Below are 18,341 nucleotides of genomic sequence, written 5' to 3'. Positions count from 1 at the left end.
AAATGCACCATCGATGCGTTATGAATTATTACATTCACGTTCTCCACGAGACGACGACGATCCTCTGGTGAGAGGCCTAAGTCCTCTTTCTCCAAGTCGCCGTAAATCACCTCGATCTTTTCCATAAAGTTAGGATTCATTTCGCGCAATTTATCAAATATCTGAAAACGACAAGAGAATTATTTCTTCCCATAACGATATATTTGCGCGAGTGGTTATTAAGCAGTTAAAATTTTAAACTTTGGTCGTTAGATGTAAAATTATCAATGAGAAAAACACGACTAAGTTTTTACTATAATGTATTAATTTCCTTTTCATTTTATTGTGGAATTATGGTACTTACGTCATTTTTAAAGAAATGGTTTATCCGTTCTTCTACCGATTTGCCTTTCTTTTGCCTAATCATGATGTAAAGCTTGCTAATTTCTTTACACGTGCGTAAGATTTTCTCCACAGCAACGGTGCCCAGAAAACCGGTGCATCCTGTAAGTAATACATGCTTGCCAGCATAAAACTGTCGTATTTGACCATTGCAGTTGTTCGCTGAACTTCTCTCGTCGTTTGGATGTGGAGTCCTGTTCGCGTCCTTCATTTTAGCACTTCTTTTCCCCGATTATTCTATATCTATTTGTTTATAATACTTATTCGCACTCTTTTAATTTTTTCTCAATTTTATCATTCAAATTTCATCAAAATTATGTTAATGAAGATATAATGTTCTCTGATATGCCTTTAAGTGTAAAAAGGCATCGCAGTTCGAATCATGGATCTTTTATAGACAATGACTTACGAATATATAGTAGTTTGAAATGATAATTACGATGTTAAAGAATTCAAAGAATACAATGTCATTAAATTTGCAATGTTGATGCTGTACTATTATTATGTTACGTACGTATACAAATATGATGTTTCATCGTAGCTGTATGGAATATTACGAATAAGTTAATCGTCATATTTCATGTTGGATATTGGTTTATACAATGTACGACAAAACGATGAGACACTCTATGATTTTCAGTGATTTTCGAATAACTTCAAAGCGATATAGCTGGGCAAAAGAAATCGTCTGATTACAAATCAAATTTGATTTTTTTGATAAAGATATTGGACAAAAATTACTATTTCTAGAATATTTTCGGAAATATAACAAAAATCGGTATATCTTAATTATCTATCTCCTGAACCTAAGATGGCAAGCAGTTTTTGTTACTAGATCCGGATTCAGCAGATGAAAATATATAAAAAGCTTTTCCATTTTCAAAGAATAAATCCTCGGCGATCTGTTTTTTGGTAGCAGTGTTAACATTTTGTTGCAGTCATTTTCCAGAAACAAATAAGTAAAATTGACGGAAATAAGTGTAAACTGTAGTGAACATTTCTCCGTATTATTAAGGACTGGCCACATGTGAGTGCTACATATACATACATACTGTGTATACGTGCTGTATATATACCATATATTTTTTGTTGCATATCACGTTCTCGTTTTAATATACTATTAAAAAATCTGTTTGGTATTACAGAAGGCAATATTACCATTTACTATTTTAATTGGGCTATGAACTATAGAATTATATCTGAATATTATTCTTGTAAATAATTCATCTACACAGTAATTTATATTTACTTTTTATGCAATAATTACAAAGCTAGAATCTTTTTATTAATAAGTTAATCATATAAAATTATGCGTTATTCTGCATACATTTCCTGTACAATTGTGTTATAAGCACAGTACTAGACCTTTATATTTATTTCGTTTAGTTCATAGCAAAAATTATTCAAATCCATAGCATAGTATATTAACATACGGCATTATTTCTTATTGCACAATATGCTTTAGGATATCTTTCTTCTTCCTGAAAACTTCGTCGCATTGTGCGCAACAATGATTTGCTATTATTCATTTTAGTATGCTTAAATACGTCATTCTTTCAGGAAAATTTTCTACTGTACGTGTCATATACAAATGGTTTCTTTCTAGTGTGAATCTTCCAATGTATATTTGACGTCCATATTTGTGTGAAACTCTTATTACAATACGAACATTCATACGATTGGAGTTCCGAATGAAGCTTCATATGCTGATTGAGGTTGCGTCAATGTTTGTATACAGTTTTACATATTTTACAAACACAAGGACGATCTTCAGTGCGTATTCTTTTCGTATAGAAGTTCGAGGCACGATATATCGAGTTCGTAAATTAAACTCTTAAAAATCGGAAATACAAAACGTATAAATATTAGTCACTATCTGAAATATTTATAGCCTTTCTGTGTCCGTAACTGCACTACCTTTTTCTTTTTTTATCTGCATATATTATGGGCAGGTAAATTAAGATATTAAAGAATCGGGTAAGACCTTTACCTGTAATGAAACTTCTAAAAATGGCTTTCCCTGTATTATAGAATATTACGGAATACTTCGACACTGGATAAAACATATCTTCGTACGGCCCTAACTGCGGTCTATGGCCCTCGAGTGCTCGTATTTCTGTCAATTCGTTTGTTTCGACAACGAAAGCACGTTTGTTTCGATGTTTGCCCGATTTTACTTCCTAGATATATTCTGGCCCCGACTCTACATCTTTTGTAATAAACTAATCTCCTCAGTATCGACGCATGTATGGCTTGGATGAAGAATCAAGGGATTTTTGATGATACATCAAGGAATATTTGCTGGCTAATTTTTTTCCACAAATATTCCAATCAATACTAATTCTGTTGGTGGGCACAATGAGCCAGGAGCATACCAAAATTGATCAAAAATCAAGAAGTAGGGGGCATTTTTATAAATTTTAGCAATGTCTCGTTTCTGAATCTAAACCAAAAATTTATAAATTCGAGTTATTAGATTCAATATGGCAGATTAAAATTTGAAAATTTTTCGTGTTTGCATAAAGATGATTCCCTATGTTTTTTCTAGGTTCAGATTGTACACCTAAGCAAATTCTAAACTCAAAATATAAATTTTATAAAAATGGATGAAATATGTTTATCAAAAACATGACAGTTGTTATCATTCATATGAATTGTATTAACTGTGTGTGCTAACTGTTTGACGATGTTGTAGACATGTGCGACTATCCTACAAGTTTGTATTTTGTACTTACGAAGATATTGCAGTGCGATTTTAGATCCTGTTGAGGTGCTTGATTATAGCGAATCCTCTTGCTTCTCACTAATTCGTCCACATTTTAGTCCGTATCATATTCGTCGTTTGACAACAGTTCTCCACTTAGAAGTTCTAAAGTTTCGGATATACTTGTTGAATTTTCTTCTATTTCACAGTCATCTTGTGATTCTTATTAGAAATGTACTTGTACTTTCGCAATGACGAATAAATCTCTCGCTTCTTTAAGAAGTGGTAGCTTCTACCTGTTGACTCGTGATTGAAGTTTTATGGTTGAAATAATAGGATGTGAACTGTCCACTGTTCTTTAAATAAAAGTTGACCTTCGTGTGTTCCATAATGTGATTTAATAATTTTTTTTTAGCATTATAGATTAATTCGAAGTGATTGAACGCATTCTTTGTTATTATGCATCGATGGAATATTGTTGACATTGTAAGAATCTGTGAAGTTATTGTATTGACTTCGTTTTACTATAAATTCGATAATGTTCTTCTTGGAAGAACGTATAATATGAGAGTTTATGTTCGTCAAAGTGTTTTTCGCCTTCAAAATGTTCATTACAAATATTACAAGTTCTTGATATAAATTAAAAGTTCATTACTGTTCCACTGTTGGATCCTTTATCAATTCAATTATTATTACTTTCTTCTTTCTTTCGTATTACCGTTTCTTCTCTTTCACACGATATTTTATGATTTTCAAATATTTCCTATGACTAAAATATATTTTTGCAACGAATGCACTGAATTTCATTGCTTAATATTTCATTATATAGATAATTTTCTATTATTTTAATTGTAGAATTCATTGCTTTTATTTTCTTTATTGTGCGATTCAACATTTGACTCAGATTGCAGTTTCCTTGTTGTTGCGGCCCAAGGACCTCAATGTCCCAAGTCAAATGGAGGCCTGTTTTATGCCTCTATTGCAAGGGTCCCTTCACTTGCACATGCTCAGCGACACCTAAACCACCGCTAGGATAAACCGTGACAAGGACCCATATATTATTCTCTAGACGGCAGACATAAGAACCCAAATGTAAAAGGGATATTAAAAATAAAGCGCTACGCGAAGGAACGACACGTCTACATTGTTGAGCAATATTTACAATTTTTTATTTAAAACCTGTGTTTTCTATCAAAATTACTTCCTGTGTGAATTTTGACACACCCTTCATGTACTCACGCATCGATCCTCCTTATCCTTTATATGAGTAATTAGGATTTAATGTAGAAATATTTTAATTAGCTTACAAGTATTAACTTTGGAAATTTACAATGTTTCTTTTAATTATTTGGGGTATGTGCAATTAAGAAATTATAAAAATAAAATTATAAACAGTATTTAAAGTTAACGTGGAGTGAAATTTTAAGTAGCTACTGAAATTTAAGTTTTTAATGTTCCAAATTATTTAAATTTAAATTTAAAGTTAAATTGTCAAGAACCATAATATGACATGTGTGTTACATATGAATTAGAATTTAATATCAAAAAATTGTTAAAAATTACATAGATTACAGATTATTTATCGGAGAATTATAAAAGCATAGTTTTTATTGTACATGTTTTACATGTTGCACGTACTTTGGGTCAGTGAATTTTTTTTGCACGAATACATAACTTATTTGGAAAATAGAAAATATTATGATGATTGGGGACACATGAACGGTGATTGAGGACAGAAAATCAAACGGAACTGTCTTTCAGATCACGCATAAACACCTAATGTTATAAAGAAACAGTAACTTTCACATATTGCTAAAATTTGGGGCCGCTTGAAGAATGTACAAGCCTCGAGAAATTGAAAGGCCTTAGAATTTAAGAAAGAAATTCAAATGTACTCTAAGAACGTGATGTGACGTGAAAAGATCATTTCAATAATTTAGAAAAAATGAAATATATGATACATGCCAAATTTATTTGCTGTAATTTAAGTTATGGCATATTATAATAATTTTTCTAAATTATTGAAATGATCTTTTCATACATATATGTAATACATGTAAAATTTATTTGTTGTAATTTAAGATATGGTATACTATAATTATTTATTTCTAAATTTTAATTACTATACGTTTTTTTTTTTTTTTTAGAAAATTTCACAGAGAAATCTTTGGAGGATTGAAATGACTTAGATTGCTAACAGAATTAGTGAATAAGTATGATTATTAATGGAAGATTGAAGATTACGTGCATGTATACAGACACTAATATTTCAAGAATATCTCACAAACAAGGATGATCCAAAAACAATTAGCATCTAGAATGTCTTTGGAACTATAAGCGATTTCTGGGGACGGTAGAGTCTGACACGAAGTACATGTAACATACAGCACCAAAATGTGTGACAGAAAATGCTGTTCTCTACGCGAGTGTATTAAAATGAAGTTATCAATGATATAATTATAAATTTTCTTCAAATATAATACATATACTTTAACTTTAACGATTCACTTTAGTAATTATAATAAACTTGGGTATGATATTGTAGGATGGCGAATACTGGTTTTGAGACACCGAAAATTGTCGAAAGAACGAGAACACAATAACGCAAACTCAAAATTCGTAAACTGATTTAACTTAGGAAAAGAACACCAAGCTAACGAAACGAAAACACACAAAGACGCACTCTTTTAAAACTCTCTTTTCAACACCAAGCGACTCATGCTTGCACTGGTCACAACCGATTTCTAAGGACTCTGTTTTGCTTGTCAAGGACCACGCTTTTATGCTTTTCTTAACCTATGCTTCACCTCCCCGTAGGGGAGTCAAGCAACTTAATTTTGTTATATAGAATAACTTTTCGATTTGCTTCTAGAAGATATCGATCGGTTTACCATTTCTTTTTTGTTGGCAATAGCCGATTCGCGATTTTTTTTTGGTATCCTACAATATATTTTACAATATCGCATGACACATAGACCCACGTCAAAGACTTCAAACTCATAGATAGATCTCCGCCTTTTATTATTTCCAACATATGATACAATTTTTTTACGCTTTTTTAATTTTTTTCGATTTACAATATAAAGGAAAATGTTTTCGGTTGGTGTAAACACTGTTGTACATTGATGTGGAGACAAAAGAAGTGCGAAAGCAACGCATATGAAGACGAATATTTGAGCCGTTTATTTTGAAAGTGGCCTAAGTCCATTTATACTTAAATAGAGATATTTAAGGGTTTGTGTTTCAATTAAAAATATACGTTCAGAATACTAATGAGTCATACTGCTTAAGTGTATCTAAAGGAGTTAAATTTATAGTTCCTATTAAAATAATGACAATTATTAAGTGAATAATATGCGTTTTCTTACCAAGAATGGAGTTAGGCCGCTTTCAAAATTAACCAGATTCCTTATAAAATTTGAAGGAGCCCAAGTCCATTCGACATAATTTAAGATACTTCAAATTGAAAAAATCAATACTCAATTTATTTTATATACATTTACAACATTTCATAAACATAATTTATGCGATTCAAAACGTTTTTTAACTGCATAAATTACAAAACAATTTACTGCTCATCTACATTTTGTGTGTGTGAAAGGGATTTGAAGTGATCACAATGTTTCGGTCGATTTGTTCTTGCCTATGGGTGAAATAATTTCTAAAATTTAATATTAAATTTTAAGTTTTATATTTAACTGTAAGTATGTATATTGCGTAAATTTTTTTTAACTGCATTAATTAAACGTAAATAAAAAAATAACATATACTGTTACCGTAAATAATACATTTTCGTAAATTTATTCTTTAGTCACCGAATCGTGTTACAATGAATTACTATTAATTCATTTTATCCATGTTCTATAAGTTATATACAACACACATATTATAAGTAATGTAAAAGGAATACTTTGTACAGCTTGGAAAATATTTAACTTTCGGGGCCGAAAATTCAAAAAAGGAAATATGTATATAAGGTATCAGATAGGTAATGTATCAAAGAAACAAGAATAATTACATTTACATCGTATAATAAAAGAATGCAAAATGTAAGACGGTTATTTACAAATTTTTCCATAACGTTATTATACTTCTCTATTATCATATTATTGTGCTACTCCTTGACAATTTTCCGATTCTATGAACGATACCTTTTTTTCATTTAATATACATACATGGTATCAACTATTACTTAACCAATAACAATTATGTTTGTTTTATAATAATCAAATGAAAAGAAGTCAAAATTAATAATGGGACATGTCCGTTTCCATTTTCTATCACCTCGAAGGTATCAATTCCCCCAATTAATGTATAGTAACCCTAACCTCCAAATTCGCTATAAATTTAGTTCAAATTTATCTTAATAATAATAATAAAATACGCTATTAATAATATTCGCTATGGATAAAACCCAAACACGCAAAATTATCGAAATTCAAAAAACGTTAAATATATTTCTAAGGAATTTTGATATATGTCATAAGTATCGCCACGCATGATACGCTATTAATAATAATAATAAAGTTCGCTATCGATAAAACTCAAACATGCGAAGTTATCGAAATTTAAAAACTATATTTCTAATATATTTCCAAGGAACTTTAATACATTTCACAAGTATCATCACACATTGATAAATGCCAAAGCGGTCTATACTTGTCGCTCATCTATCATCAAGAATCATTAAGAAATGTTACCGCTGCAATTTTCGCATATACAAAACGTAAAGAACGACCCGACGTTACTTAATCGCATTTTACTTAGCTACTTGACAGTCATGGCGAATGCGTATTACTAACGTTCCTGTGTACTTCTATGTACGCCATAACTTGTGCCCCCTAAACGAATATTAATCTCGACAACTTTTCATTCACTGTGCGACGGACGACGCTTTCGTGAACGCTTACCTCGGTGTGTACTCAACGACAGCTTTATTCGAAACCATGAAAAGTTTGGTTAACTCGATTAACGATGCCGTCACGGAAACTCTGTTTGGTTTATCGTTTGCATTTCCGCAATTGGAATACCAAGCGTCTCATAGAGTCGTTCTCATGCCAAAGGTACGAACATAACCTTAACGTTCAACAACAATGACGCGATACAGATAACATTTGTTTACATGCGTTGCTTATAAGACGTATATTTGATCTTGTACTCACGAACGATGCATTCTATTTTAGATCAAGGATCGAAAACATAAGGTACCTCTGATATGCGGTGGCAGGTAAATTCTTGACGTATTTATCACTAGAGTTACCGACCTGAACAGTGTACCTAAGTATAGCATATACAGATAGTGACATAGCCAAGTCTCTTATAACGTTTTCTTTCTACACACACAATCCAACAATTCAATAAAAATGATTAGACGCTGATGAATATTTGACAATGATGATGAATAATAAAATAATTTAATTATGGTACAGGTAACCCTCTTATAACGCGATACATAGGTTCCTAGAAAATGCCGTGTTGTGTGAAACCGTGTTATATGAAATCTAGAACCAGTACAAAAAGAAAGTTTACCTTTCGAAAACTTACTAAAAACCAATTCTTTTCTTAACCCTTTGCACTCGGCGATTTTTTCTTCACAGAAAAAATAGTAATTCGAAAACTTTCTGCCATAAAGTCGACGACATTTTTAAAACGACAAACAAGAAGTCGTATGCAAATTAAGACAAATTAAAATTATTTACATTAAAATTATTTTGCTTCGATATTCCACACGTTGGGTAATTGTAAATTTGATATATTAATTAACATCCATCTTTAGAATCTTATTAAATGGCGACTGAGAGGCACCTCTCGAGTGCAAAAGGTTAATTCTACATAAACAACTTAATTTTTATTTAAAATATAAACGTATGTACAACATAAAAACAAAAAAAGATAAAAATATTATTTTAATTTAAGGCAACATTAATTTAATAAATTTCTTCGTCGTCATTGTATATGCAGAAATACAGTGTTGTACAAAAGTTTTTACAATTTTCTTATCTTATTATCGTTCCATGTTAGAGCGAAACCGTGTTGTGGGAGAGTTCCCGCAAATTATGAATCGTGTTATAGCGAAACTGTGTTATAGGATGCCGTGTTGTAGAAGGGCTACCTGTATTCTCAGTGTATGAAGTAAAAAATTTTATTCTTTATTTTCGATTTTAATAACTTAATTTTATTCAAACTGAAGCGGTTTCAATCAAGCCTCTTATAACGTGGTGTTTTTATAACACGATTTCCATATAATGAAAATTGGGACGGTTCTCCTATAACACGGTCTCCTTATAACGCGTTTTTCGTACAAGAACAATCCAACTCAAATGGCTTGAAAAATTTATCTATGGCAGCACTTATTAGATGTGTTAACCCTTTGCACTCGAGTGGTAACTCTCGTTGTCAGTCACCGTTTGTTTCAATATCTGAAAACCTGAGTAACGAGCATGAGAAATTACTAGATTAGAAATAGTTCCACATGAAATATTGAAATGAAATACACGTAACTTTCTCTTTTTATTTTAACATAAATGGTATCACTGATATAAAAAAAATATAAGAAAAGCTTCGAATTGTTATATCTTTATAACGAGGAAATTTTCCAGTGCACAGGGATAATAATTTGAACAACCAATTGCATTTCCTACCGCGTTAAACGTGGAATTGGTGCTGTTCATTTTAATCATCTTACCATTATTCGATACCTTTCCTAATCCTTTGGACTCGAAGACTTTTTCGTAGTAAACAGCAATTCGAAGCTTTTCTTAGATTTTCATAAGCTCGCTGATACTCTTTATGTCAAAATAAAAAAAGAAAATCGTGCATTTACGTGAGAAATGAACGAATAGAATTATTTTATTTCGATATTTCGCGCGTAGTTGCTAATATAATTATCATCATTCATTATTTGAGTCATAGCATTGAAGGAAACGGTGACTGAGAGTTACTCATAACGCGGTTTACATAGAACGCATTTCCTGATTTCAATTTGTAGCGACCATCATTCTCGCCCTCGCCACTAGATGGATTCCGCCTTCAAGGACTTTCCCGCAAGTCCTCGGGAAACTCCCAGTTTCCTATATATATAACTTCCCGTCTTTGCAATATTATGCCCAGTGTTTAAGGCAAGGCCTGCTAAGCAAGCCTTACCGATGAGTCCGCTAGCAGGCCCGGGACGAAACGCATCCCTTCCTTTTTCCAACCATCCCTTCTAGCTACCTACCACCGAGGATACCCGCCACAGCCGACGTCTAGTGATGGTGGGAGAGGACCCCCACAAATTCATTCGGATTTTCTTTTATCATGGTTTCCATATAACACGGTACGAATTAATCTCGATATAGGAGACTTGACAGTATAAATATACATAAATATAGTACATATAATGTGTGTAAACAATAATATAGATGTAGAATACGTAGTATGTATAATATAGAATGTAATGCATACAGTAGATATTGATAATAATTAAAGTGACATGATGAAAATATAATTACGTTATTAAAAAAGTTAATATTAACTTTACCAAAAGTAGCTTAATGTATTAATGTATTAATTGCAAGAATAAAAAGTGTTGAATCACTTAGTTACTCTAACTAATTTGATAATTTTAGTGCTAAAATTGAGGACTTTAACAGTAAATAGTACTAAATATTTTGCACATAAACTTGTTTTGTTTTAAATTGAATTTGTTACATGCCAGTAACTGTAGAAATAAATGTCCCTTTCGGAATTATTATGTATTTAATAATTCATGAACTTTTAAGTAATATAGTGTTTATTGTATATACAATTAAACGTATATTATTCTATAGTATATAACATTTATCAAGTTAAATAATGCGGATATTAATTTATCGTGCTATAATTTATTTATGGCAAAAAATAATGATCGTAGACAATTTGTAATTCGATACAATTCGATCAAAAATAAAGAATATGCATAAATTTTGAATTTGATTAAAAGATATACAGAAATTATATAATATCAAATGAAAATGTTTCTTGAGAATTTGCAATCTTTTCAACGAAATAATATTTACAAATATTGCATTATAAAATAATATATAGATTTAAATAGTTTTAGGAATATATATTTTCAATATATGAAATACTTTAAAAATTACACTCATTACTATAGCGAGATTAACACTAATATGCTCGATATAAAATTCATCCTAATACGATAATTATTATATTTTTATTCTATTATGATTTAAGTTATATTTATTTAAGAAAATTTAAAAAATTCCATGTTTATTATTTGCAGTATATCTATGAAAAATATAAAATTTGAGTTTAATTCCATATTTATTAAAACGAAAAAAGAGAAAATATTTACAATATGCAGTTTTGATAAGTATCGCATTTTACGTTTATTAGAAGTTAGTATCCATATAATAATTTAACAATATTTAAATGATTAACATTAACGAAAATAACTTGAAAAAGTAGGTTTAATTACCAAACACATTCTGATTAATAATTATGATAACCTTAAAATACCATTAATACCGATGAGGACGTTATTTAAAAATTACACAACATAATCTAATCATGATATAAGCTAGTAAATCATGATTAAGCTACGAAAAGTTAATAAAAAATTTAATATAAAATTATCGACGTAAGAAACAAGATTAAATGACTGTTCACGTAACAAAAGATCAGGCAGATTCATTTTAGGTGAGGTATTGTAAATTGAAGAAAATTACTTCAGAATGATGACGTCATAAAGTTAAATAAGGGACGTTCTCTTTTTTAATTTAATATTGTTTTATATAGATTATAATATTCAATTATTCAATTATAATATTCAAGTATCACTAATTTTTGAGCGCGTCAAACTACCCTGCTTCCTTAACCTGTTAGCTGTGATTGATGAGTATACTCGTCATTCGCTCGATTTTAACGACACATATAGGTACGCACTCTCAAAAGTGGGCACCACTGCTAACTAGTTAAGCAGTATTGAACTTCTGTGCTCTTTGATTAATCATACCCTTATACCATTTGAATGAGTTGAGCTCAACTGTAAACTCTGCTTAGTACATGGTCAATAAAAATATATTTTATTCTAAACTAATAAAAACTTAATATCCCGCTTCATTCAAATAAAAATTAAACTCCAGGGAATAGTATTGATCTTCAAAATCTGTTGTATTTTAGATAATTAGCGCAAATATTCTGTTTAATTGAAAAACAGAATTCTTGCTGACTAAGTTTACAAGGTGTACTGTACATACGAGGTATCATGTATGATACATGGTGTCCCATTTGTTAGAGTTTTTAATAATAATTTCGTCGGTATTTTTTCGAAGTAAATATAAGATTTAAATGGTTTATTAAAAATATAAAAATATGAAATAGAGAGTAAACGATACGTACATATATCGGGTGTCTCAAAATTCACGCAAGAAGTAATTTTGATGGATTTGATGTTTTTTATCAAAAATTGTAAATATTGGTCAACAATGAAGAAGCGTCGTTCTTTCGTGTAGCACTCTATCTGTAACACTTTTCACTCGAGAGATGACCCTCAGTTACTATTTCATCGAATTTGGAAGATCGATATTAATTAATATATCAAGTTTAATGTAATGTAACAGTGTGCGAAGTATCGAAGCCAAATAATTCTACAATTCTATTATTATACAATTTTTTATTTACTGTTCAAAAAAGTATCGTCAGTTTTTTAGTAGACTTCTTTGAATTTCTACTCTTCTCTAGCGAAAAAATCGTCGAGTGCAAAAGGTTAATAACCCTGAATTGTCAGCTATCACGCTGCCTTTTTTTTCGTTTGAAACACTTTACCCCATAGATGGCGCAATATTCAAATCTTGCGTGAATTTTGAGATACTGCATATTCGCGTTTTGAGAAATTTAGACGCATTTATCGACTGAATTCTGATATTGCATTATTAAACTTATTGCAAATTAAATTTCATCTGTTCTATTATCCTCATAAGTAAATAAATAAATAAATAAATAAATAACTGTTTAATACAATATTTGTGATTTTCGTGTTACAACAAATTTTTATTTTTCCTTTTCTATCTGGAGAACACACTAGCGAAGTTCATGTAAGACATTTATGCATGATAACACAGCCAACCGATCGGGGAGATCTCCCCATTTTAAAGTAAGCCAGTGCCCTACCGATCGGGGAAATGGGAGATTTCCCATTTTGACTTTAGCAACGCGTTTCTCGTTTTCGGTTATTACTTACACTACCTCCATTTGGAGTTGTTCGCAATTACTGACGAACTGCTTCTATAAAGCACAACATATAGTAAAATTCACCAATTTTTAAGGCCCCTTATTCGGGTTCCCCAAGCGCGGTGGAAACGGTATAGTTTGCTCTGGGGCGTGCGGTCGGCTAAGTGTTAAAATATAAAAAGTAAATATATTTACTTTTATTCTATGTAGTATTAAATATAATATAAACATAATTATTGACCAATGAAATTGTTTTAAACTTTCTTTAGGTTATGTTGGAAATGGCATGTTAGCTGCATCTGTAGCAGGCTCGATATACGCTGCACCTCCATCGGAACAGATTACTTACGCTATCGACCGTGTCTCCTAACACGATAAAAGTAAGTTGAACGACCAAAATATCATTGAACTTTAAACAAAACAATATACAAGGTGTCCTAGCGAAAGTAGTACAACCGGGAAAGGTGTGATTATACATGCAGATACGAATCGAAAAGAAGAATAAAATTTTTTCATTCGAAGTTTTGTTTTCGAGAAAATCGACTTTGAATATTCACCAAGTGTGCATGCATTTTAATTTAGCTGACAAAGAGAGTGCAAATCCTTCGGGTCACCGATTTAATTGAAACTTTGTACGCTTGTAGATTTCGTCATGCAGTTCAAGAATATGTACCATTATACCCGCCACTACTCAATAATTTTTGAGATATTTACAATTAAAGTTTTAAAGTTTTATTTCTTCTTTCATTACAGATTTTCTCTCTGCAGTTTTAAAATAATGTTGTGGCCTAACGGCAAAGTTCCTATGCTCTAGGTCCGGAGTTCCATCCCCGCGTCTTTATTTGAATTTTTTCTTCAATCTATTTTTTATTTTGTATTAATTTTTCGCCTATGAAAACATTATAAATAAATAATAGTAAATCAAATTTCTTCATAAAAATATTTATTTCTTACGATTTCTTATGCTAGTATATATTTGTTACAAAACCATAAGAATACAATGCAAGGAAAACAGTTTTCTATAGCAATCATATATACTACAAAAGGAATATAAAAATATAAATAATCATTACATACAGGAAATACAAAACCTATCGCTCATATAAGTATTAATCACATCCTGACAAACATTCCGTCTACATCATTTCAAATTTCAAGCTTCTCCGCGGTATTTTTTATATTTCCTGTATGTAATGTTTATTTATACTTTTGTGTTTCTTCTGTAGAAAATAAGATTGCTATAGAAAACTGTTTTCCGTGCATTGTATTCTTATTATTTTGTAACAAATATATACTAGCACAAGAAATCGTAAAAAATAAATATTTTCATTAAGAAATTTGATTTACAATTGTTTATTTACAATGTTTTCATAGGCGAAAAATGAATGCAAAATAAAAAATAGATTGAAGAAAAAAATTCAACTAAAGACGGGAGATTCGAATCCCGGACCTACACAGCATAGAAATTGTCGGGTGTTGCCTTTAAGCCACAACACCATTTTAAAACCATTGGAAATAAATCTGTAGTTAAAGAAGTAATAAAACTTTAAAACATTAGTTGTAAATATCTCAAAAACTATTGAGTAATCGCGGGTATAATGGTATATAGGTTTTGACTGCATGACGAAATCTACAAACCTGCAAAGTTTCAATTAAATCGGCGACCCGAAAGACTTGCACTCTCCTTGTTAGCTAAATTAAAATGCACGCGCACTCGGTGAATATTCAAAGTCGATTTTCTCGACAACGAAGCTGCGAACGAAAAAATTTTATTCTTTATTTCCGATTTATTTTTTCACGTAGAACCATCCTCTCCTAGATTACGCTATCGATACTCATGAATTGATGGTCTATTTATATAAGCCATAGCTAAGTGCACGCGCACCCGGTAAATGTTCAACGTCGATTTTCTCGACAACGAAGCTTCGAATGAAAAATTTTTATTCTTTATTTACGATATGTCTTTTCATCTGGAATCACTCCCTTCTCGGTTGTATTACCATTGCTGGGACACTCTGTATATCGAATCGAATTATTTGTCCAATATTAACTTATCAGTTATTAGTTGCACTAAATTACGTAATGTACATCTCTGCTGCGTCTTGTCTCTCTCTGAACATTTCAAATGACTGTTTCGAAACTCGGAACACTTGCAGTTCTAGGTCTTTATTACGATACAAGTTCGTATTATCAGTTGAACCATCTATACATACGAATTATGAATTTATACATTCGAACCGAATCATGAAGATAGCAATTATTGTCTAATAATAAGTTACTGACATTTGCTTTTCATTAATAGTATAGCCAATATTGAACATATTTTTTCAGCTGGTATATTGATGGTCGTCCCGAATTACACTGGAGACTGTCTTAATTTTGGAATTGCAATTGAAAAGGCGAGACAAAGAGGTCTGATGGTAAGTTTAAAGGAAAGCAAATTTACGATTTAAGTTATTCCTTCTTTAATATATATATAAATATAAATATAAATATAATAGAATATTATATAAATACAGGGTGTCCCAAAAAAATGTATACACACTTTGCGAGATTATAAAAAGAGTATATATTTTACGGTTTAATTAAAACGTCTTTGCACTTCCAGTATATTTTCACACTTATGATAGCACTTTAAAATATATTTACGTTTTTCAAACTGTGTATACGTTTTTTGGGGACACCCTGTATAATATAATATAATAGTGAAACGACTTTCGTTAACAATTTGTGATATTTCGCTACAAGATTTTTGCATTTTATACAAATTTAGTATTATTTCTCTTTCTTCACTTGTCGTTTCTTTCGCATTTCTTGACATTATTACTTTTTCTTAATTTGCCTGTTGCTAAAGGACTGAACTTTAGGATAATTGTTCTTAAAAATAACAATCGGGGTGTCGCCTAACTAGATTTTAAAATGACGATTGGAAATTTTTGAAACAAATGCGGTTATACTACATTTAGCATCGTGTGCCATTACTTTTGTCCACCCATAAAATGTTCGATAAATACATTTTTGTTATTGTTTCGTGAATCAATGTATTTATTTTATTGCTCCTACTATGTAATAAAACTAGAATAGATAATAAATGAATATGTCAAAAAGTTTTACCTTCAAATCAATTTGTTTAGTAGTTATAAGCACTTGAACCACAAAAACCATGCTGTGCCAATACTTTTGTCCAGCACTGTAGATACACGGTTAATATGTATAGGGATAGTTATATGCCGGTTATTGCAATGGAGAAATAATAATATATTGCAATTAATTACAAATTTATTTATATATTTCGTTATTCGTTATTAAAAGTAATTACCTTTTTGCACTCAAGAGGCGATCTTCAGTCATCATTTAATGTAATAATGTGAGAGGTATTGGTATTAAATAATTCTACGTGTTAATTATTATATGATTTTCTATTTATTGTTCTAAAAAATATCTTCGGCTTTATGGCTGAAAATCTTCGAATATCTATTCTTCTGCAGCGAAAAAATCGCCGAGTGCGAAAGGTTACATTTGGTTTACGTTACAACGTAATGCTTTGAAGACTTACGTTAGTATTGAATTATTATGGGGTAAGAAAGTTAGATTGTAATATTGGAAAATTAAAATCTTCTACTGTTATATAATAACTTTTATTTACCACGATTTAAAGCGCAAATAAAAATTATATAAGAATAGTTGTTAAATAATTTTCCAAACCTCGTTAATACATCTCCCAATCATCAAATTTAAATTCTATAAAAATAAATTATAAAATTGTTGCATATACATCGTATTGCTAATAAATATGTTTATAAGATAATTCGATATAGAAAATTATTTTAAAAAACAATAAAATCAATGCCAACAAAAATTTGTTCGAATAATCAAAATGTAATGCTTTGTGAAATATTAATTATGACAAAATTATTACATTTTGACGTATTTTATATCCCATTAAACCAATGTAAGAAGTTATTACATGTTGCCTTTCATAAATGTAAATAACTTCTTCCTCTATTATAAAGTTTTATTCACTCAAAGTTTTTATATTATCTTTTATATAATAATCTTATTATAATTAATAATTATCGCATTTCTATTAACTCTGTATGTATAATAATTTTGTAAGCTTGCTACATGTATATATTGTCAAAAGCTCCAAATAAAGTATATTTTAGTTAAAAATTACCAATGGCTAGTGCTCAAAAGCTCCTGTGTTATTTTATTTACTACACATATTTCGCATATATTTTGAAATTGTACCTTATTTCGTTGCAAATTGTAAATTACGGAAGTGATAGTGAATGAAAACTAGTATACCAAACGAGGAGTTAGGTGCCGTTGGTAAGCGTGGTCAAACCGGAATTGTTGGAAGGCAACGATATTTATGTATGTGTGTGCGTGTGTGGCAAGTGACTGTTATGTTTGAGAGAGACGATGCGTCTATTCGATTGTTTTTTTTCTTTTATTTCGGTCAGTCATGTTCGAGTCCTAGAATAGAACACACTCACTGCATACAGAAATATAATCATACATTGTATAACCTTTGTTAATTTTAATAAATATATTTTTAATAAATAAAACTGCAACAGGAATGCTATTTGTTATTAAAACAGCTGGTGCATTAGCAGAACAGGGATTACCACTTGAAGAGATCTCCAAGGCTGCGCAAGACGTTTTGCAAAATGCAGCTACTTACGCGGTTGAATTGACAGCTTGTACAATACCAGATCAGTACCTTCCACTAAGGCTTTCAAAACGCTGTCTGTCAAAACCAATATCTATTGACCGTCATGATTTAGGTTCATCTTGAAAATTAATATCTCCGGAACGTAACTTGGAAAACGAATTCCTGTTAAAATAAAATAAACTTTACACAGCTTTCTAAGTTACCAAGTACCTTTATTATATTTACAATATACACGTGTTCCTAAGACTGGGTAAAGAGCGACTGACTTGATGCAAAACAAAAGAAGTAACACTATTAGCTCGAACACTCAATAGATGGCGTCGTTGGCTTGAAATTATTATATTTCCTACAATTCCACACAGTACT

The 18,341-nt window shown here is 30.6% G+C and overlaps 1 protein-coding gene and 2 pseudogenes across 1 annotated transcript in view; 1 reads left to right on the top strand and 2 right to left on the bottom strand.

Annotated features, from left to right (window-relative positions):
* LOC108554555 (fatty acyl-CoA reductase 1) overlaps positions 1-755 on the bottom strand; it is a gene marked incomplete at its 3' end in the record, with an annotated part of 2,058 nt that extends 1,303 nt beyond the window's left edge. Inside the window, exons 1-2 of the mRNA XM_017909864.1 lie at positions 344-755; positions 7-161 (exon numbers count right to left, since the gene is read on the bottom strand). Coding sequence (XP_017765353.1) covers positions 7-161; positions 344-592 — 404 coding nt within the window. The remainder of the gene's footprint in view (positions 1-6; positions 162-343) is intronic.
* Positions 756-1,825: 1,070 nt separating this feature from the next.
* LOC108554554 (zinc finger protein 549-like) lies at positions 1,826-4,316 on the bottom strand (annotated as a pseudogene).
* Positions 4,317-4,416: 100 nt separating this feature from the next.
* On the top strand, positions 4,417-18,098 carry LOC108554553 (triokinase/FMN cyclase-like; annotated as a pseudogene).
* Positions 18,099-18,341: the final 243 nt, after the last annotated feature.

The sequence above is a fragment of the Eufriesea mexicana genome, unplaced genomic scaffold, assembly GCF_001483705.2.
Source record: "Eufriesea mexicana isolate 0111107269 unplaced genomic scaffold, ASM148370v2 scaffold33337, whole genome shotgun sequence".
In the NCBI taxonomy this organism is placed as follows: domain Eukaryota; kingdom Metazoa; phylum Arthropoda; class Insecta; order Hymenoptera; family Apidae; genus Eufriesea; species Eufriesea mexicana.
This window is presented reverse-complemented; position numbering and strand designations above follow the sequence as displayed.